Here is a 23,418-nt window from a genome sequence, read left to right as displayed (position 1 = left end):
TTTGATGTATATTCCCAATCAGTTTGAAAAAGAACCCACACAATTTTAACTGTAAAAGAGCATTGCTACATGGCAAGCACTTGAATTTTTGCTCTAAACTTCATGACCCTGCTAAGCTGTTTGGCTCAAGTGATTTATTAAAAATAATTTAATCCAAATGTTGGCCTGAAATAAACAAAATGATTCACAAAGCAGAATAAGCCAGAAGTTTCCTGGACAATAAATTCAGTAGAGCCATCTGCACCTTAAAAACAATGATGTTTTATTTCAGAATTGACAGCACTTATAGCAGGAGAGCTAATTCTGGATCACAAATGATACATACTGGCTTATTTTGATTGGCAAACTAGAACCCTAATAATTATGCCAATTTTTCCATAAAAATCACAAGACTTCCTAAAATAACAATGACTGAGATTTTCCTCTGTGATTTTGAATGCCTCAGTTTTTCAGCACTCAACTTCAAAAATAGGTCTGCTTTCAGAGTAGGTGCTCAATATTCTTGAAATTGGGCCCTATTAAATACAGTAACAGGCATCAAAATTGAAAAAACTTGGCCCCTGACGGTTCCTTATTATTTTTTTCATTGAATAAGACAAATTTCTTTGACTACCAGTTTGTTCAATAGTTGCAAGCAAACTGCAAGGTACAATCATAATAAAATAAGGCATTAGTAGGGTTTTCATTGAAAGTTGTTTCTAAATTCATGAATAGCAAGTCCACCAGGAAACAAAGAGCCACAGTAGGAATCTAGGTCCCTAATCTGACCCATCCTAGCTCCTTGTATCTTTGTTTTTTGGGTATGACAAAATAAAGGTAGAACATGAAACTGGGACTTTGGTCAAAGCAAGCCCACCTACCCTGCGAGGGGGTTTTGTAGAGGGGAGGTGCGAAGCATTCTGGGGTGCTGGGGGACTTTGAGTTAACTTGAATCTGGAGGAGTTCAAGTATCCAGAATGGATACTAACATCAGCAAGTGCTGATGATTTCCATTTTTAATGGTATGCATATTAATGTGACCACACTGGTCTTCAAAAGCCTGTATAAGTGAGCACCTTGACCTTTTAATGCAAGGGCTGCTTAGGGCTGTAAAGTCTCAGAGTTAGATAAACTACCAAGTTTCCCTACTATTGAATGTGGCGGCAGAATAAAAGAGGAATCTCTAGAAACAATTATTAGCACCTGATAGACAGACTTGAAAGCCAGAAGCTTAATAAAACTTGTGAACCATACTATACAATCCTCCCATTTTGATGAATGAAAATGGGTTGCCTTTTAATTACTCCTGCCACCTTGTGGACATTGCATAAAATTCACTACATAAGCCACCAATGAATGGAAACACCAGAATCCACACAGCCAAAAAGCATTCAACTTTACCAGTAAGTTTTAGGACCTGCCTACGCTGGGAAGTTACTGCACAGGAAGAAGGAGAATGAATTTTAGTGCACTTTATACTCTACAATAACTTCCCCCATGTAAACACTTTTATGGGTAACTCACCCCTCTTTGAAAGAGAAGACCCTTATCTCAACTGTAGCCCTTGGGCACTACTACAATATAAATCATTATCAAAGTAGTAGCATTGACAGAGCTGAATCATTATCTTCTGTTGATCATAGGATCAAGGCTTCTCTGTACAGGGAAATACTGCAAAAGAAATGAGGGTGCAAGTTAAGAGCTCACTGGATACACTACGCTAACTCCCCATGTCGACACTTGGCACTGAATCAGCATAGCAGTTACGCAGCTTGTGCTTGCTCAACCCTGAGTGTCAATGCAGGACATTAGTGTAAAATAGCTAGCATGATGTACAGTGAAACACTAGCACACTGACTTCCCTGTGGTAATAAGCTCTTGTTCTTCAAAATAAGGATTAGGGAAGTGGAAAATACAAACTAGTTGCACTTATGTTTCTTCTAGTTTCGAGAGAAGTTAGTCCCTGCAGTACCTCATTTTACACAATAGGGAAACCTGTTCAAATTGGCAGAAATTCCTTATATGGAAGAAGTGTTCGGTTAAAAACACTAGATTAGACCATTTTTGTTTTTCAGGCAGAATTTTTGAAGAGGGACAAATGTTTGGTTCTCATGGGTACAGGCTTTATGACTCACTGGGAGCATCTACCCAAGAAGCTAAATGTGCATTAGACTAATTCTACTGGGCATTAGCACACCACAGCAAAAACCATGCTATTGTGCTAATGCCCAGTAGAATTAATCTACTGTTTCTTAGCATCACTTAGGAGGCATGCGATGGCACTACTGCACAGTAGTGCTGGTTACTGCGCATTTAGTTAGTACCTGTTATTACTAAACTTAATGCTTTGTAACCATGGCACATTAATGTACATGCAGACATGCCCACTCACATGGTCATGGATGTAAACCAGTTTTGCTTTGCAGCTACCTATCTCAACAGATAAATGTAAGTCCAATGGAGCCTGGACCCACCAATGATTTGAAAGATTGCAAGTGTTGTTCCTCTCAGTCCATTTTTCTCCTCCTGCTCTGCATCCTCAAAGTTAATTTTGAATGCTTCATCTTTCTTCCATGTGATATAGTCAAACAGACAATTTTCATTAGAGGGCCGTACCACAGCCTGTTTCTTTGCCTTCCTGATCATGGTACCTATACACCTATTTGAGTCTCTACGACCTGAGTCAAATGTTGGTTTGACTCTGATTCCTTTCACCAGTGTTACTGTATTATCTTTGTACCCTGATGGCAAGACTGATTTGGATCTGCAGATACCCCATGAGAGATTTGGTATCTCCCTGCAGTCCCTGACACCATGAAAAGGGAAGACAGACCTAGCATTTCTCTTGTACCAATATTACACCAGGATACTGGAACTGTCCAGTATAGCATCTTTACAATGGTAATATATCATCAGAAAATGCTAAACTTATGTAATTTGCTCCTAGCTTTGCAACTGTTTCAGCTCCTGGAGAGACATGAAACCAAGGAAGGCCATAGGGACGATGTGAAGGGAAGGGGAAGCGTAGGTGTATTTCTGTTGCCAGCAGTGAGCAATTATGCTGATTCCCCCTTCCCATGACAGGAAAGGCTTGAGGTAAATTCTCTCACAGTCTGCTAGAACTAGGAGCTTCCCAGGGGAGACCACAGATGCTTCATGCTCTCCTCCTTGCCTGTACGAGAGAATAATTGGCTCAGTAGTAAACCTATCCCACTTATTAGGTGCCTAAGCGTGATCCTATTCCACCTTGTTCAAGCCCCTGAAAAACAGCCAATGCAATGGATGGGCACCTTCTTGTTCATTTCTTTTTGTGACGGTCTTAGTGTTAAATAATGGCATGTCACAAAAGTAGGCACTCAAGTATGGTGCAACAGGACCACACTTAGGCACCTAAATTGTCTTAGGCATCCAATAGCTGGAATAGGTTCTGGCCCAGAATTTTAAAATCAGTTAAAGAGATTTCGGTGTGGCATATCAATCCTGGATCATAGAGGACTTCTCCAAAGCAGTATCTTCTGCAGAAATGTTGTGGGAGCAGAAACTTCAGATACAACAGGAGCATAAAAAAGCCACCATCCATGACTTGCAGATCATACAAGATTGCAGTGGCAATTTAGCAGATGCTTGAGTACCAAAACCATAATATTCTGCCAATCCAATTCACTTGCTTTATCAGCTCCCCTTTTAACGAAATTCTGTGCTCCAACAGCAGTGGCATCAAGGTAAACTACATTCCCTAACAGTTGTGCAGCCATACAGTTTTGAAGTTATATTGAGTGGTACACTGCCATCAGTGTCTCCCTTTTTATTGTAGTCCACTTTTGCTTCTTGTTGTATATGTCCCAGGGCAAGGGCCATGCTTTTGCTGTGCCAGGAATCGCTAATGACAAAGCAAAAACGTATAACTTGCTCCCAAGGTTTCTGTCCATTTCAGAGGTATTATTTGTCAGTATAACAAGAACAATAATAATAATTCTTAGCTCAAAGGGGTGCTGGTTCATGACTGGAGTTAACAAATGGAATGCCAGAGCAAAGAGCATATTTTGGAATAATTTTGGTTTATTTGAAAACAATCCAGTGTTTACATAATCAGACTGGGAGTGCCAATAGCTAAACACAACCTTTGTAAAAGTTAATTACTAACCTGATCTTGCATTGAGTTTTATTCTCTTCTCTACTCAAGTGGTATCATATTTTCTTAACGCTGCACCGCTGCAGAGAGACTGTAACTATTTCCAAACAGGCGTCTATCTTGCAGGCAAAAGCTCTCTGTCTGCTTTGGCTTCCAATAATTCTTTAAGCACAGTTTATCCAGATCATAGCATGTGGTAAGATATCTCTTAAGGCAGTTGTTGATAGTTAGGTTAAAATAAGCATCTGTTTATTATGATGCTTAATGAGAAAGCAGTCAACATGTTGCAATTTTACACTTGCTTACACATTTAACAGCTTTATAAAAAGAATTACAGTAGTTAGCAAAAAGGTAATGGCACAGTACTCATTGTGAATTTACTTTCAGTCATCTCCTCCACAAATCTTCAGCAGCATGGTCTCATAATCTCCAGAGGTATCAGACTGCATAGAGGAAAAATATGTGAGATTAGTGGAGATAGTTTTATTGTTTGTTATGCTGAAAGTGATTTATCCTAGTCTTTACTCCTTTTTGGGTCAACACAATAGTTTGTTAGATAGAAATAAAACACTTGCTCTTATTGACATCTGTAACTAAACCTTTATTTGCTTGTGCACAAGTTTCTATCCATTACTATTGCAAGAAAGCACTAAGTCCATGTGGATAAAAATAATGATTTAAAGAAATAAAACATACCAGACTTATTGCTAGTTTTACTGGAGGTGCACTGATATATTGGTGCCATATCAGATCATCAGCACTGATAAAAGGAAAATTAGCATTATTGTCCATCAGCTTTTTTTGGCCCATGTAGCCGACAATGTCACCAATAAATAATATGCCTTCTGGGTGGAGCCCCCGGATGCCACGTGCATGTGCTCAGCCACACACGTGCACGTGGCCAGGAATGCAGCTGGGCAGCATGGACAGCAGTGCCCTGCAGGTAAGTCTGTGGAGGGGAAGGGCCATGTGGGGAGCGGGGGTCAGACCAAGGCCCCTACGGTGAGGGAGGGAGTGTGGCAGGGGCTGGGGACTCTGCTCAGCCAGGGCAGTGAATGGAACCTGGGGATGGGAGTAGGACAGAGCTGTGGATGGCTTGTCCAGGGAGTATGGGGAAGTGGGGGGGCAGCTCTCTACTGCTTGCATGCACCCCTTGGGGGAGGCATGGGGGGGCATGTGCCCCCTCCCCCCCTATTTGTGCACAGGGCAGATGCAGACTGCCCACTGTGAGCTCAGGGCTCTGCTCTGCTGCCTCTGCCCCAGGGGCTCCGTGTCAGCTGCATGTCTTCTGCACACCTGGTAGCAGTGGGGACAGTGAGTTGTCCCTCTTGCTGCCGGGCGGGCAAGGAATGTGCAGCTGACACAGGGCTCCCGGGGCAAAGGCAGCATAGCAAAGAGTCCCAAGCCCACAGCGAATAGCCTGCATCCATCCTCACCCCTCCCAGCTCCACTCCAGTTAAAAGTGTCCCTGCTCTTAGAAATGGTGCCAGAAGTGCTTGAACTAAAGCTCATTTGCCACATTTTAGTTCAAGCGCCTCTGCTACCATTTTTAAGCACTGCGACGCTGATCCCCTGGACGAGCTGCCTGTGGCGCCATCCTTCTCCCTGCCACACTAAGAGAAGGGTAAGACTTTGTTAGGACACGTCAGTTAAGTCTGACCCAAAATCTACTATTTTTTCCTATTTCTTTTCCATTTTTGCCTTCCTCTAGCAGGGAGGCATAGTCCCCCTCTTTGGATTTCTTGAGTGTATTTAAATTACTTCCTGCCTTTGCAGTCACAAGGAACTGATAGTGCCCTCATTCCCACCACTACTTTAGCCATGGCAAGTTAGGATGTCTTTGATGTTCTGGACATTCTGTCTAGTAGTTGTGCGAGATGGCTATTCATCCAGTTTTCAAGAATAGATTAGACCGGGGATGGGCAAAGTCTGGCCTGTGGGCTGGATCTGGCCGGCAATGGACTCCATTTCCCAGCAGCCCCTGCCTGCATGGCTGGGGCCAGGCTCCATGGAGACCCCAGCTGCAGCTGTGCTGAGATAGTGCAAGGCTGGGGTTGCCATGGAGACCAGCCCCAGTTGCACTGGCAGGGCATGTGACAGGGCAGGGCAGGGGGCTGCTCCAGAGCTGCTGGGATCTTGTGGCAGGGGCTACTTGATCAGGGCCAGGGCAGAGCTGCGATCTGTAGCCTGCACACTCTGGGCAAGGATGTGCAGGCAGCAGATCACAGCTCTGCTCCAGCTCCTTGCAGCAGTGATAGCACAGTTGCAAGCAGGATCAGAGCCGCAATTCACTGCCTGTGAGCCCCTGCCTGGAGCATGCAGGCTGCAGATCGCAGCTGTGCCCTGGCCCTGACCAAGATGCCCCCACCGCAAGATCCTAGTGGCTCCAGAGCAGCCCCCTGCCCTGCCATGCACCTTGCCAATGTGGCTGGGGCTGGTCTCCACGGCAACCCCAACCTTGTGCTATCACAGGGCAGCTGCGGCTGGGCCATGTGGGCAGGGGCTGCTGGGAAATGGGAGTCCGGCTGCCAGTTGGATCGGCCATTTTGACCCACCCCTGAGTTAGACAAACACTTGTCTAGGATGGTTTAGATAAGGACGATCCTGCTTTGAGCAGGGAGCTGGACAAGATGATTTCTCAAATTTCCTCCAGCCCTACCTTTTCTCTGAGGTCTAACACCCATCGTTTTTAAATTAAGTGTTGGAAAAAGTTTTCTTCACAAAAACAACTAACTGAACCAAAATCATGTGGATAATAAGTCTAACTGCAACTCATATCTGCATAATGGAGCTGGCCTCATCACATTTCTATCATTCCACCTCTGTAGTAATGGGTATTGTGCTATACACTTATAAAAGAAACTGACATAAAAATGATTACTCAAAAGAATGTTTTCATGCCATTTAAAAGTTCACATTTGCTGATTCCCTAAATTTAGGCATTTTTGAACATTTTACTGAGTGCTGGCAGCTATTCTACTTAGAGTACTGAACCAATAAACACTCGGAAGGGCTACCCAGGTGATATTTCTGTGAGCTGAAGGAGAAACTCTTCAACTTCCATTAAGCTGGTACCGTCTCACCATAAACAGGAGAAAAAAAAAACTTGATATAGTAAATCATAGAAAAAAGAAAAGGAAGCTAATCAATACCACAGGACTAACAGAACTTCAGACTTTTCTTTTAATTAAATTATGGTGTTCACCATTGTTCAAAGTAAGTAATGATTTCTAAAAAAGACACTTAAAATATTTTTTATAACCTCTGATTTTCACAGCTTTTCCATCTCCTATAGCAGATAATGATTCCAAACCTTTGTCTGGGCTTAACAATTTTAAAGCAATTAACATAGTAGCAAACTAGAGCATAATTCTTCCCTGGGATATGTCAGTTCTGGGAAGAGAACTGTTAGAGACAGTATGAGTTCAGGAAACAGTTCCCTAACCTCCCTTTTTGGCAATTTCAAATTTAGCTTTAAAACAATTTTATATTATTACTAAAGCTCTAAGTATAAGATAACTTGACAGAAGAGCAAGGCACATCCTTTGTTACAGGTATCCTCCAAGCAGAGGGTGAGCCAGGAGCCCCCTAGGCCACATGGATGCTCCCCCATTGCACCACGCTGGTACACCTCTGAATACTACACCATGTCTATTTTCCCACAGAGCTATCATTAGTTACTTCATCTTCTCATCAATACAAAACTTCTGCATGACCTCATGCAGTCATAAAGAATCAGTGAACTAAACTAGTGGTTCGCAACTGCAAATACGTGTTGCTCATTGTCTGACCCTTCCCAGAGAGTCCTGAAATTGCTCATTTTTCCTCCCGAGATCAATCACTTCCTTTCTGTCCTCTTTGCACCCTGAACAGAACATCACCAAAAATGATCACTCTGAGTCCTTTAGAGATCATTTTGGACTCTACCTCCTCATATAGCTGGATCACCATCATCATGCCTTGGCTTGTCTTCATACACAATGCACCAAATATCTGATCTGACAGCCAACATCCTTGTTTATTTCCAGTTCACTGCTAAGCTATTATTATAAATATTCTCCAAATTCTCTAGGCACTATTTTACTCTCTTCTTTTTGCTCCAAAGCAAAGGTGCTAAAGCTATACTGCTCTTCCAAGACACCTCTGGCTTATTCTCATTTAATATCATACTCTCAATGTCCAAACAAAATTATCTGTGCATGTCTTAAATATAAGATAAAACACTGAAAGATAATTGCCTGAGCTGGCATACATGGCATGATTCATTTACAATATACAAGAATATTTCATTAAAATAATCCTCACTTTAATAGCAGAGTACAAGGAACATCCATAGTGCTTCTTGTATTCAGCCCGAATATCCAGAAGATCAATTTCTGATCTGGAAACCATGATTCTGTTCATAGTGAACTCATCAGTTCCAGCACCCTGTTAAAACAGAGAAGATCTAAATAGTATAATATAATGAACAGCATGAAGATTAGGTCAATGTCAGTGTCTTGTTTAGAAATAGTCACCAGTTAACTTGACTCTAAGGGCACGTCCACATGAGTGTGGATGTTTGGTTCCCAAGGGATAAGTAATGGTGATGCACCTTGCACCACTGCTACTTGTCTCTGGGGAACACCCGTGTCACATGTGCTTTAGCACGTGGCAAGATACCTTGGGTGGGGGAGGGGAGGCCCTTGCAGTGTGGAAAACATCTAAATGTGTGGTATGTGGTGCCACAGACACGTTTGCAGTGCTACATACTGCACAGCCGTGCTCATCTGGACGTGGCCTAAGAGATTTGAGGTTAGAGACCATTCCCCAATTTAGCTTACTATTTACAAACATCAGTATTAGTCACTTGCCACCCTCTTACGGGCATGCTATAACCCAAGGATTTGTATGGAAGCTGAGAACCTACCTTCAAAGATTGGTGCAGTCTTTCAGCAAGGAAGGCAGGAGTGCTATTCACACATTTAACTATTAACAGGAAAGTGAAGAGTTAATTTAATTTGCGTGCTCAACCACAGTTTCACCACACTGCTTTCTTTGCTGGCAAAGCTTCATGCCCCTCTACCACTTAGTAAGAAAATACAGATAAATTTACAAAGTTAGGCAAACACACTTGTATATGAGGGCCTGCCTGCAAGTGCCTAGTGTGCACACACAGGTCAGGTATATACATGCACTTGGTTACTGAAGTAGTTACTTCATAACACTCATTCTGCCATTGCCCAAGGTTTCATGTTACAAGTTCACTTTGACACTTCCACCATGTGTTAAGGTTTGCTTATGACTTTCACTTACAGTATTTCGACTGTTTAATAGTAGAGCACTGAACAACTACAAAACACCATTTGACCTCCCAGTGGACAGAACCACACATTGGACTATTACACTCAGCATACCTGGAAGAAAGCTAACAGTGAAATTCTCAACAAAAAAGCCAGGACCACAGTCATACAGTCCTTAAAGTACAACAACAAAATAGTAATCAGTAATCAAACCAGCGGCCAAAGGTGGAGCTATTGTCATCCTCAACCACAAAGACTACATCAATGAGACTAAAAGAAAGCTCTCTGGTACCAACCACTATAAGGAACTTGGGGAGGACCCTACATCAGTATTTACTTGTAAACTGAAAATATTATCATATCCTTTCCATACCAGCTTCAGGAAAAAAATTACTTCCACTAATCCCCATCTTTGCACCCGTGGATGATACCAGCTTGTACAGTAATATCCCACACAATGAAGGCACAGTTGCCTGCCTGAAATACCTATAGGAAAACAGACTACACTCAAATTTGCAACCACAGATGTTGCACAATCATCCACTTCATCCTCACCCACAACAATTTCAGTCTCAACTACCAGCACTTTCTCCAAACCATGAGCACAAAGATGACTTCACAATATATTGATATGGAGATCCCAGGGGCTCGTGCCCCCGAGAGGAGTCTGGCACAGCCCAGCAGCCCTCCTAGAGGTGAAAACCCCTGGATCTGTGCACCAGTTGAGAGGAGGCTGCCTCTGCCACCTGGGACCAGTGGCAGCATCAATCTTCCCCGGGCACTGGACATGGGCTGTGCCCAGCACCAGTCCCAGGTGGCAGTCTCCTCTCATCCAGCGCCCAGATCTGGGGGCCTGCACTCCTGGGAGGAGTCTGGCACAGCCCCACAGCCCTCCTGGGGGTGTGGGCCCCCGGATCTGTGCACCGGATGAGAGGTTGCTGCTGCCGCTGCCGCAGCCACCTGGGATGGCACTGGCACTGAAGCCAAGTAAACCCAGCTTTGAAACTCAAAATGTTTAGAAACCTTTGAAACGTTTTGAGTGTCCTCGTTTTGTTTGAAGCTGTTTCAAAGCCTCTTGTTTCATTTCGATTTAGCTGTTTCGAGCTCAAAACGTGTCAAAACAGCTTCAAAACGAAACATCTGGTGAAATTTCACACAGCTCTAATATATATAGATAGATAGATAGATAGATAGATAGATAGATAGATAGATCTATAGAAACAGAGATATCTATAAATGTATATACAGACATATCTCTCTCTATAGCTATAGATATATCTATAGATTTCTATATCTACATAGATATCTATCTATAGATATAGATAGATCCCAGAATGTGGTACACCTCATCCAGAGCACCTCATGGCAACTATATAGGTACAACCAGACACAACCTACACACCAGAATGAATGATCACTGAAAAAAGATAAAGGACAGAGACACTAGAACACAGATGGAAGGACATTTTTCACAGAAAAAAAAAAATCACTCCCTTTCTGACCTCATAGTTCTCATGGTCAAGAGAAATATACAGAAAACCTTCACAAGATGAGTCTGGGAACAAATCTGTATTAGTCTGTTGGACACTAAGAACCAGGAACTTAACATAGCCAATAACTTTACAGTCTACTGTAATCTACCCGATACTTGCTAATCTCTATAATTCACGGTGATAACAACCCTCCTATATGATCCCGTTCTTCTATGGTCCAATTTTTACTGCATCTCTTTTGCCTGTTGGCTACCTGATAATGTCTCATATCCTTTTTTGTTTGCTTGTAGTTTTATACAAGCTTTTGTTCCATCTGTTACTGAGTTCTGCTGTCTGCTGCTTTCCCAGAGGCCTGAGGAAGGGTTTTGTGATGCATAAAAACTGTATGTATGTGTAAGTTTATCCCAATAGAGCAGTTGGTTTAATAAAAGGTATCACCCACAAGAATTCTTGCCTCGCTCATAAAATTAAAATTGCTTTTTAGAAACACTGGGCCTGGCATAAAGGAAAAGCACCTTAGTCCTATAGAAACACTGTTTCACAATTAGGGGGTCCTCTCAAGTTAAGTGTTAGTGTCACAATTTTTACTTTAATTAAAAAAAAAAATCTCCAAGGATATGTTTTCTGTCTTGCTAAATGTCAGGATCAAAGGTGGTAGGGCATACATGTGAGCCCCTCCTGCCCTCAGAATACTATTATAATGCTGTTATACTGAGGGTGATATCATGAGAGGGTGAATGACTTGCATAGCTAACATTAACATTTCACTATTTTAGCTAATTCTATTCCACTGAGGTGAGCAGCAGGAAGCCTAGAAGTTGAGAGTTCAAAGCTACCACAGAAGCACTCACAGTGTAGCCATGTCAGATTCCAACGAATCTGCAAATTCTGTTAAATACCTTGGCACAAGGACACACGAAAGGAAAGGAAGCTAATATTGGGGAAGTAGATATGGGTTCTCATGCTGTGACACAGATTTCCTCTGTAACCTTCAGCAAAACCAACCAAACCATTATTTTCTAATTTGAGTGTCTAGTGTGAGATACTTATATCAGTAAGCTAATTTTTTCCCAGTCAACAGCTGATGTGGGAATACAAATTAAAATGGTTTCAGCACAGCACCCCCAAGACCCAGCTAGCCACCACAATCAGACAGGCCCCTGAAAGTAATTTGACACATTTCCCTCAAAATGTTATGATTCCAAAGTGAGAAAAAGGTAATTTTTGTTCAACAAATATGTTGCCAGCAACACCATGAACATTTAGTAGGAAGGGAACAAAAATGACATCAAAATGTCAAATAGTGCTTCCTTCTTAAGCTAAAACGTAAAGATGACAACAGCAAAGTGCACATCTGCTTCAGAATTAAGAAGGGTTTTTTATTCATATTTGTGCTACAATACTTAGGACATTCAGTGACTCAAATATTTTGATTTATGACACTTTCCCTAGAAGACTTAATGCCCCCACCCCAAGACAGCTAGTTTCACACCCAGTTATCTTTCCTCAAATAACTTACCAATGGCTAGCAGTAAATCCTCAAAATGCCCTGACACTTCACTCAGTATGCTGTCCTCAATGTTCTTCTTGCTGATGTTTCTGTATTCATCAAATGCTGAAAGACAGAAATACCACTAGTAAATATATCAAACAAAAGGGAAAGTACTAGATTGTTTTATAAGTTAGGCATGAGAAGAGTGTCTTGTAGGCACTACGGGGGCACTATGAAAGCCTTTCCATTGACTACAGTTTTTTTTGGATTAGGCCTTTGATGCGCAGATACAATGGAACAGCAACAGACTTAACCAGCATTCTAAGCCAGGCAAGAGATATATATACATATGTACACAGACTCGTTAGGAAGTAGGCATGGCATTCAAGTGCCATCTTTTTTTAACTTGTATCGCCTTTTCTCCCAAGACTATTTGCCTCTGCTTATTACTGCAGCATGTTAACTCCAGATACAGTCTACTCACCTCCACATTTGCATTTCTTTAACAACCGGTACTATGGATGGCATTTAAACGCTATGCCAGATGGGGACAAGCAGGGGGTGAACTTTATCTAATTAAGGCTTTCACAGTCACAGGTTTTCTTATAGCAAATAGAACGTGTTCCATGCAGCACATGCCATCAACCATAAGGCAAGGAATTATTTACTATTTAATGACTCACAAAACATCAAACATAATTATTTCCTTGTTTGCTCAATGCCCAAGTCAACATAACCCCCTGCCAGTGTGTACAAATGTTATTACATTTAATGCATGCTATGCAATCCACAATGTTGGAGATGACAAGACAAATACAACCTGTTGCCTGAAGTCTAAGTGCAAACTTTCTATCTCTTCTAGCTCTACAAAAATAGCGAAGCTCCTTCTTAAAATTTATATACACACTCATTTTTAAATACAGCCATGCTCAACTGGGGCAATACATGTATTTTAGAGCTCTTGATTCAATATGCAAACTTACTAAGCCTCCTCTAGGTGAATAGTTTGATAGGACTCTGTCTTCGCAAGCTAAGTTCAGTAAAAGCTGATGGAACCACTGAGGAGGGGATGGGATAGTACAACTGTCAGTAACACCTTAAACCAAAATTTTACATGTATAAAAATTATGGATCACAGAAATAATCATAATTTACTAAGAGGTAATATAATCCAAAAGTGATTTCATACTTAGTTTCAGTTGAGGTATGCTCCTAAAGCACAGAATATCAGTAAATTTATCTTCATCTGTACCCCACCTCTTCTCACCAGCATCATACAGAATCTGTAACATGGAAAGACTTATCAGTTTTACCACTAGACTCTACCTTCTCTACTCCCTTCACCAGGTCAAACTGTTCTGAATTACTTCAAACACTAGTATTTGCATTTTATATGCACTCTAAAGACAAGATGCTTTATTCTTGGTGAGACAATGGCTTTTATTTCAGTGTCTTAGGATTACTTTTGTGGCATCTTAATGATTCAAGCTCTGGAACCTAAGTATGTTTTTTTTGTCTTGACAGTTATAAAAAGCAGAACTTGCCTGGATTTTGACCTATGCTGAATAATTACATTGTGGGAGTCAGGCATGGAGAGAGTCCTATCTTTCAGATTTAAGAGGAAGAAACTTTTCCATGGTTACAATATGCTGAAAGGATTTGCTTTACTGAAAATGCAATTTGCTTTGTAAAGTGAATGACAGCATTAATTCCGAAGAACCAAATATAAATGAGAGTCTTATAATGTACATCAGAATATTTTATTGAGAGATGGGGAGCTCCTAAGACTTCCTTGTACCCTGTTTCCTGGAAAGGATGTCAGTAATGCCCACACAACTTCTTCAGACACAGGCTTCATAATGACGCTCCTATTGGTGAAGATGGAATAACTGCATGTGGAGTTTAGGGCTACTATCAGCACTACTTGTGTAGCAGCTCTGAGAGGAATCTGAACAAGGCGCACGATGCACCAGCAATCTGTATTGGCCTATGAGCTTGAAAACCCAACTCTGCTTCTTACATAACAGTATCATGGAGTGGGGCAATCTGAAGTTTTAGACTTTGAATGGAAAACCTCAAAAAGCTGAAGCTTTTTTCCCCCAGAGGTCACTTTAAAAACTAAATAAGAAATGTCAGCTCTTACCCAAGATAAAACGGTCATTCTTATATTCCTAGAGTAGAATAGCTACTGTTTCAGAACAGTGCCCTGTTGTAAGTCATGAAATGAGGTAGTATAGACTTGAATTATTCTTTTTTATTACACTGCTTACAGGTGGGGGCAGAGCAGTGCAGCAGGAGAGGGCTCCAGGGAGGTCAGGAGCTATGCAGGAGCCAGGGCCTGTGCTGCTGGTGGCACCCAGGTGGCCCACACAGGCAGGCAGCTTGTGCAACATTCAGCCACTCAGAACTTGGACAGCCCTGCAGTAAATACTATTTAATATTCACATGGCAAGCTTAACTTTGTTCAGGCATTCTTTTACTTTGCTGTACCTGTGCATCCTTCTTTGCAAGGTGCTCATCCACTTTGAGACTGTCATCTCTTCTGCCCTGCAATACGGAGCAGACAAATTTAAAGCAAATGACACACAACTCATAAAGGCACAAAGCTTTCATCAGGGTTTCAAATGCAGCCATATCCTCTTACAACACGTCAATCAGTCATTCATCCCTTTGATTAAAAAAAAGACATTTTGGTTCATTAAAAAACAACCCTAATCATCTTTCTCCTATTTCTGAAACACAATGCTCCTTAATAGACCGGTGTGTGCAAAGTTGGATACTTGTTGGTGCATCCACACGATATTAGTGCAACACAAAAAACTCCAGTGCATTCATGCCAGAGTTTACACGTGTGCCCAGGGCCGCAGCACATTGAGCCGGGTAGGAGCAGCCCCAGCTGGTAGGGGGTTTGAGGGAAATCAGCCTGCAAGCCCAGGGCTCCTCCAACCCAGTTCAACATGTTGCAGACAGGCTGGCTGGGGTATGAGGGTGCTCTAGTGTAAGGCTAGCCGGCAGGCAGTCCCCACACCAAAGCATTCTTGTGCCCCAGCCAGCTGGATCAGCATCTACATGTGCATTGCAGCACACTAAATAATGATCCCATAGGACACCACTTGCGTTTACAAGTACTGAACTATGGCAGCGTTTGTTACTTTTCTGAGGCTTAATAGGATCACACGTGGAGATGCTAAGACTTTACTGCGGAGCTAATTAGGCAGCTCCCCCAGTAAATGCCTCGTGTAGATGTGCCCTGTATGTAGGACCTCCACATATGTAAGGAAAAAAAAGGCTAATATCACCAGACCTTGCTGCTTGTTTTCCCTAGGTCAGCCCCACTCCTAACGAGTCTGAAGCAAGCGACTCCCTTCATTATAAACAACAATTCTAGATTCTATTGTGGAATAGTGAATGAGAAAAATTGTGCCAATCACTACTCCTTATGTGAATGAGACAGAGAGCTGGATCTTTCATATTTTGCATTTAGTACTTAAGGAAAGGGAGAATCCAATAGCAAGCTCAACATCAGACATAGTATGTATTGACATCAGGCCAGAATTCCTCAGTCTTGATTTGCAATATGTCAAACTCTAGTTGTTTAAGTAGGTAATGTCTGACAATGGTATGATGGTGGCATCTATATAAAGATAGAAATGAGTTTTGGTCTCTTCTTATCCTTATTTAAGTCCAGGTCTTGAGGTAGAAATATTAGTCCTCTAAGCTATTCTGCCATTGTTTTTTATCTTTGAGGCTTAAAATAATTAAAACTATGCATTACCTCAAAGTCTTCAGAGAAGTCATTTTGAATACAACTATTATTTAGTTGAGCTACCTTAAACAAGCTTTCTTAAATCAAGAGAAATTTTATTTTAAAAGATTGAAAAGAATTAAATTTTAAAGAATTAAAAACATCATTTTAAGGAATTAACTAATCAAATCTTTAAATCATTCAAAATACGTAAACCATCTCCTGTATCATGCTAAATGACCCATAAACACATAAGAAAGTACAATCAGAATATATGTGACCCATTTCCAAGTCAATTTGAAATTATTTTTGTGCAATCTTATGTTGGCTGTTGGATGACCCCTTACATCTGCCAGAGTTAACAGGGCTTTTCTGAAGTCACCAGACGTTTCAGAACTGATGTCATCACCAAGGCTCTTCTTATATACTGGCAGGAGGGGAAAAAAAATAAATCAAACATTCAGTGAAGTTCTCCAGTTATAAAAGAAAAAGGTACAGTTAGCAAAGACATCTGTGTTCATGGAAAATCTCTCTCTAGTAAACTGGTTTGCTGTAGTATGCAATTTATCCCACAGACCTGATGCATCAATGCTATGGTATCACAAGGCAAGATCTGTGATCCCATTGGTACACTTAATCCCTCTACTCTGACTATTAAAACAAGATGTACCAAATGTAAAGTCATACATGTAGGAACAAAGACTATAGGGCATACATATAGAATGGGGGGCCTTGAAAAGATTTAAGGGTCAGAGTGAGCCAGCAATTCAACATTAATTCATAATGGAACACAGGGTCAAAAAAAGGCGTAGACTGGGGTATATAAAACAGAAGATTAGTGGTTTTCCTATATATACAGCACTGGTAAGAATGATACCACAAAAATGAATATGGCTCTGGGCTCCACATTTAAGAAATTTGTTGGAAAACCTGGAGAAGGTATGAAGAGAGTCATAAATATAGTTCCTAGGTGATCATCTACTCTGACCTACTTTCCAGGATTAAATCTTGCTTGATTTATAACATATCTTTTAGAAAAAGCATTGTATCTTAATTTTAAAACAATCAGTGAGAGACATTCAATTATGACCTTTGACAACTTTTCCAAAGGTTAATTTCCCTTACTATTAAAAATGTCCACTTTATTTCTTGTCTGAATGTTTCTGCTTTTAGCTACTAGATCTTGTTATATAGGCTAAAAAGCCATTCTCAAGTTTTTGTTCTCCAGATAGGTACTTACAGATTTATCAAGTCATTCCCTCGAGGACTGGAGATATAGCTTTTAAAGCCTCTTGCTGAAAGCATTATCTGTTTAGCTTATTAGCAGAAAAAGTGCTTTGGTTACAGTAGATCAGTATCTTCTCAAAGAGAAAATACTGGCTATGAAAAGGCTTTTTAACCCCGTGCACAAAGGCATAACAAGAAGTAATGGATGGAAGCTGAAGCCAGAGAAATTCGAATTAGAAATGAGTCGGTGATTAAAGTTTGGAACAAATTATCAAGTGAGGTGGTGGCAGCTTCTTTTTTTCTTTAAATCAAGAGAGGATAGTTTTCAGCAAGCCATGCTGTAGTCAAACCCAAGTAACTGGGCTCTATGCACAGAAATTTGGTAAAATCCTATGGCTAGTGTTATTCTGGAGGCAAACGGATTAAATGATCTAATGATTCCTTAAAATCTGTCAACCTATATATCATGGAGCACAGATTGTCCCTCTTATTAATCAGCTGGAGATGTCAGGTCAAACTACTCAGTGTGAATGAAGTTGTAAGGTGAGGACTAGCAGTTTCTCTGTGAGGGAACCACTTATTCTCCAGCTCACCAGGGTATCATTGCTGCAGCATGTGATTTGAAATGTCAAACACAGCCTGGGTGGATGCAACCTTTTACTCAGGGAGCACGTCTACACAAGATGTTTACTTCACAGTAGACTAAATAGCTGCACAGTAATCGTCTCAGCATCAACAAGTGCACCCCTACTAGACTGGGGTAAACTAATTCACTCTGCAGTAGGATAGTACTTGTAAATACTTGTACTTACAAGTACTACCCTGCTGTGGAGTAAAAAGTTCTGCGGCAGTGCATGTATAGATGCTGCTCTAGCTGGCTGACAGATGCTGCCTGCTGGCTAGCCCCACAGTGAAGCACCCTTTTGTCCCAGCCAGCCCCTCTGCAGCAGGCTGAGCCTGAGGCAGCAGGGCCGGGGCTGGAAGACTGATCCCTGGTGCATGGCTCAATGTGCAGTGATCCCAGGTGCACATGCAGACACATGCCCAGCAGCAATAAGCTCTAGAGTGATGAGCTCCGGAGCTTATTACTGCACAGTAACAGGCATGTGTAGAAGTGCCCAGAGAAAAAATAAAGTTTTTGCAGGTGGTACTGTGCTTAGGATGCCTCTGTAAGTATAAAACTGACTAATGCATCATGCTTCAGCTTTAAAAAGAAACCATGCCATTATTACATTATTACTAGCTTATCTGGAGGATGTTTCATACTTGATTCTTTCTTAAAAGATTTCAAAGCATTTCTCCAAGTCTGAATTTAATACAGCACAAAATATTTACCATTTCCTTCAAATTAAAGTGTCACAATGATTGCAACGACAGCTGTACTACACTGTGGGCACATCTACACGAGATGCTTTAATGTGCACTAATCTACTATGTAGTAAAGTATCATGATGTAACTGTGTGCAGCAGTTACTGCACAGTGAATTAGTCTACTGCAGTTAGCTAGTACCTTCAAATGCAGTTACTAAATTAACTGCACAGTAATTACTGTAGAGTAGCAGTTGTGTAGACAATGACTGGAAGCAAATTTGCTCCAGGTCAGCCACACCTCCAGAGGGCCCAGTCCTGGTACTGCTTAGCTCCCAGCTTCACCCAGGAACCAGGAGTTGATCAGCCCTGGAACAGGGTTGCTCTCTGCTTCTCTACTCAGCCGTGGGCTTGCTAGCAGCTGTCTTGCTTGTGGGGCTGCTGCCAGTGAACTCCTGGGTGGCCAAAGAATCCCTGCCCAGCCAGGGGCTGGCCAGTTGGTAGGGCAGCTGCCAGGAAGCCCCTGTCAGGGCAAGGAATCCCCCCCTAGCAGGGACTTGTTGACAGCTGTCCCACCAGTGGGACATCTCCTGGCCAGCTCCCTGCTGGGGGGGGGGGGAAGGGATTCCCTGCCCAGATTGGGGCTCAGACCCTTGCTGGGTGGGGAAGTCCTGTAGGGTATCAGGCTGGCTGGCAGTGGTATGTCTGCTGCAGGGGGGCAGAGCATGGCATGAGCAGCTCTGTACCAGACTGTTCCTGTTGGGAGCATATTTTCTCCTAACAGGGTGCACATGTAGTCATGCTCCTGGGAAGGCTTATTGTGCAGTATTTTACCGTGCAGTAAGACTATAGAGCATTAATAGAATTTGTAGATGCACCCTGTAGGTCCAATTTAAAGCAGCAGATTTGCCAAAATGGGACAACTGTTTGAGAAGAAAGGAAAGTTTTGACATTTTCACATGGCTAATAATCTTCATAACATCACATTATGTCGTTTAATTCCATTTTTGTTGAGGTAGTTCTATGTCCCTCGTCACTAAAGTATGTAAATCTTCCATTCATGGGTTTTATTCTCACAACATCCAAGCAAGGTGGGTAAAATATTATCTCCCTTTTATTTGCAGGCAACCAAGCACAAGCTAGATTAAACGAGTCTCAAGTTCATATAACAAGTCTGAGATGGAAACAGAATGCACATCTCCCCAGTGCCATTCCGGTACACTACATCATCCTTCCCACTCAGTATATAGACTTCTCCTGGGATAGAAGACAAACTCTACCACAGTAACTTTTTCATTAAAACAACTTTTTTTGCTTTTGATTTATTTTACCGCCTTTCAGTTTGTAATGCTTCCTGTATAAAAATGCATTAGCTTGGGCAGCTAAAACTGCTCCCAATATAGCACTTTATTCCACTAAGCAAGCAACCATAAATCTTACAAACACAGGGCTATATTACCTATAAGCTATATCTGTTCCAGGTATGCACGTACACAAGGTTGCTCTGTTAATGTTAAAAATCAATCTCATCACCTGATTTACTCCTAAACAATTAATCTCCTTGGAAAGGAGCAGAGTTGTTTCCAGGTACCTACCATATGAGAAACAAATCAATTTAAATAAAATGTTTTTTCTGCAATTATGCGCACACAGCCGACAATGAAAATTACACTTTCATATTCTTATCTCTGAATATCTGAAGTGAGAGTTGCCAGTAACTCATCACAGTGTGGTACCTTGAGAAAGATTCACCTTCATTTCTTGAAAATCAACAGTATTTTTTTTTAATAGCATAGCAATAAATTGATTGAATACTTAGCATTGCATAGGTTTTGGCAGACTATTTACTTAAAAATGTCAATTCTAGGGTATGTTTTGATAGATTAATTCCTAAGAGACCATCAGGTTATTGAATACCAGGCGTACTAAATTGGTAAATAAGCAGTCTGTCTTAAATGAAATCACCATGTATTGCGCAAGTGCTTTGTAATCTATACTTAAACAAAATTTTCCCTGCACAAAGGCAATTGATCAGATCGAGAGAGGCAATTGGCGAGAGGGGCAATTGGCGAGAGGGGCAGCGAGCTGCAGGGAACAGATGGCCTCCACCTCTCTCCCCTAGGGAGGAGGCTCTTCTCAGCCAGACTGGCTGACCTACTCCACCAGGCTTTAAACTAAGCCCGCTGGGGGACGGGGGGACTACCGCCACTGCTGGCCCGCTGAGCAATCCTTGCAAAGCCAGCGGGTCAAGGCACTTAAGGGAGCCCGCCCCTGCCCCAGCCCTGGTAAAATCTGTGGGCAAGGAAGGAGCCCCCGAGGGGACACTTGCCTGCCTGTACACAAATGCCAAGAGCTTGGGGAATAAGCAGGAGGAGCTCATCCTCCTGCTCAACGCAAATAATTATGATGTCATAGGGATAACGGAGACCTGGTGGGACTCCACCCATGACTGGACCACGGGTATAGATGGCTATACCCTGTACAGGAGGGATCGTGTAGAGAAAAGGGGCGGGGGTGTAGCTTTCTATGTTAAGGAAAGCTACACGTCCCTGCAAGCCGATATTGGCGACCAGGGTGGATGGCTGGAGACCCTCTGGGTTAAAATCCGTGGGGAACACGGCACAGGGGACACAATGGTGGGAGTCTACTACAGACCTCCCACCCAAAGTCCTGAGCTTGACCAGGAGTTTGCCTGGGAACTGGCTGAGGCCGCATGCACCAGGACCATGGTTGTCATGGGTGACTTCAATTACCTGGACATCTCATGGGAGGATCGCTCAGCAAAATCTGAGCGGTCGCAAAGCTTCCTCTTGTGTGTGGATGACCTCTACCTGACTCAAGAAGTCTATGGGCCAACGAGAGGCAAAGCGCTGCTCGACCTGGTACTGGCTACTGGGGATGACCTAGTTGGCGACCTAGTGATCGATGGGAAGCTGGGTGACAGCGACCATGAGCTGATCACCTTCACCATCCGCTGAAAAGCTGGCAAGTCGGTCAGCAACACGGAAGTCCTTGACTTCAGGAAAGCTGACTTTGACAAGCTCAGGAGGCTTGTCATTGAGGCCCTAAGGGACCATGACCACGGGGAGAGGGGAGTTCAAGAAGAGTGGTTGCTCCTCAAGGGAGCGATCCTCAATGCACAAACTAAGACTATTCCATCTCGGAGGAAAGGCAGCAAGAGGGCACAGCAGCCCCCTTGGCTCTCCAGGAACCTAGCAGACCTCCTGAGACTAAAAAGAAAGGCCTACAAAGGATGGAGGATGGGAGTCACCTCCAAGGAGGATTATTCTGCACTGGTCCAGTCCTGTAGGGAGCACACCAGGAAAGCCAAGGCTGCAACTGAACTCCAACTAGGTTTGAGCATCAAGGACAATAAAAAGTCCTTTTTCAGATATGTGGGGAGCCGGAGGAAAAGCAAGGGCAACACTGGACCCCTGCTGAACCAGATGGGGCAACTGACAACTGATGCCCAGGAAAAAGCCAACCTATTAAACAGGTACTTTGCATCGGTCTTTCATCAGTCCCATGGGACGCCCATGCCCGCTACGGGACGGGGAAGTCCGGGTGAGGGTGATCCCCTGCCCTCCATTAATGCTGACTTTGTGAAGGAACACCTTGAGAAGCTGGATACCTTCAAGTCAGCCGGCCTTGACAATCTTTACCCCAGGGTACTCAAGGAGCTGGCGAGCATAATAGCCCAGCCTCTAGCACGGATCTTTGAAAACCCTTGGTGCTCTGGTGTAGTGCCCGAAGACTGGAAGAAGGCCAATGTGGTGCCTATCTTCAAGAAAGGGAGGAAAGTGGATCCGGCTAACTATAGGCCCATTAGCCTGACTTCTATCCCGGGGAAGATCTTAGAAAAGTTTATTAAAGAGGCCATCCTTAATGGACTGCCTGACGCCAACATCTTAAGGGATAGCCAGCACGGGTTTGTTGCGGGTAGGTTTTGCTTGACCAATTCTCATTTCCTTCTACGACCAGGTGACCTATCACCTGGACAAGGGAGAAGAGAATGATGTCATATATCTTGACTTCAAAAAAGCCTTCGATCTGGTTTCCCATGATCACCTCTTGGAGAAACTGGCCAATTGTCGCCTTGGGTCCTCCACGATCCACTGGCTGCAAAATTGGCTCCGGGGTTGGACCCAAAGGGTAGTAATTGATGGAAGTCACTCATCATGGTGTCCTGTGACCAGTGGGGTCTCCCAGGGCTCTGTCCTTGGACCCATATTGTTCAACATCTTCATTAATGATGTTGAACTGGAGTCAGAAGCGGACTGGCCAAGTTCATCGATGACACCAAACTTTGGGGCAAAGCATCCACACCTGAAGACAAGAGGGCGATCCAGGCTGACCTGGACAGGCTCAGCAAATGGGCGGATGAGAACCTGATGGTGTTTAACACTCAAAAATGCAAGGTTCTCCACCTTGAGAGGAAAAACCTGCAGCATCCTTATAGGCTCAGTAGTGCTACGCTGGCTAGTACTATGGAAGAAAGAGACTTGGGGGTCATCATTGACCACAAGATGAACATGAGCCTGCAATGTGATGCTGTGGCTAGTTAAAGCAACCAAAACGCTGGCTTGCGTCCATAGATGCTTCTCAAGCAGATCCCACGACGTCATTCTCCCCTTGTACTCGGCCTTGGTGAGGCCGCAGCTGGAGTACTGCATCCAGTTTTGGGCTCCACAATTCAAAAAGGATGTGGAGAAGCTTGAGAGAGTCCAGAGAAGAGCCACGCGCATGATCAGAGGTCAGGG

The 23,418-nt window shown here is 42.8% G+C and overlaps 1 protein-coding gene across 2 annotated transcripts in view; it reads right to left on the bottom strand.

Annotated features, from left to right (window-relative positions):
* Positions 1-4,018: 4,018 nt before the first annotated feature.
* Positions 4,019-23,418, bottom strand: part of ANXA3 (annexin A3) — a 44,419-nt gene continuing 25,019 nt past the window's right edge. For both annotated transcript variants that reach the window (XM_019498197.2, XM_014597305.3), the window contains 7 exons: positions 16,471-16,550; positions 14,869-14,925; positions 13,568-13,661; positions 12,406-12,501; positions 9,021-9,079; positions 8,417-8,539; positions 4,019-4,554 (listed from right to left, as the gene is read on the bottom strand). In XM_019498197.2, the coding sequence (XP_019353742.1) occupies positions 4,495-4,554; positions 8,417-8,539; positions 9,021-9,079; positions 12,406-12,501; positions 13,568-13,661; positions 14,869-14,925; positions 16,471-16,550 (569 nt within the window). In that variant the 3' untranslated portion in view covers positions 4,019-4,494. The remainder of the gene's footprint in view (positions 4,555-8,416; positions 8,540-9,020; positions 9,080-12,405; positions 12,502-13,567; positions 13,662-14,868; positions 14,926-16,470; positions 16,551-23,418) is intronic.

Source organism: Alligator mississippiensis, chromosome 2, assembly GCF_030867095.1.
Source record: "Alligator mississippiensis isolate rAllMis1 chromosome 2, rAllMis1, whole genome shotgun sequence".
Classification (NCBI taxonomy): domain Eukaryota; kingdom Metazoa; phylum Chordata; order Crocodylia; family Alligatoridae; genus Alligator; species Alligator mississippiensis.
Note: the sequence above shows the minus strand (reverse complement) of the source record. Positions and strands in the feature narration are given on the sequence as shown.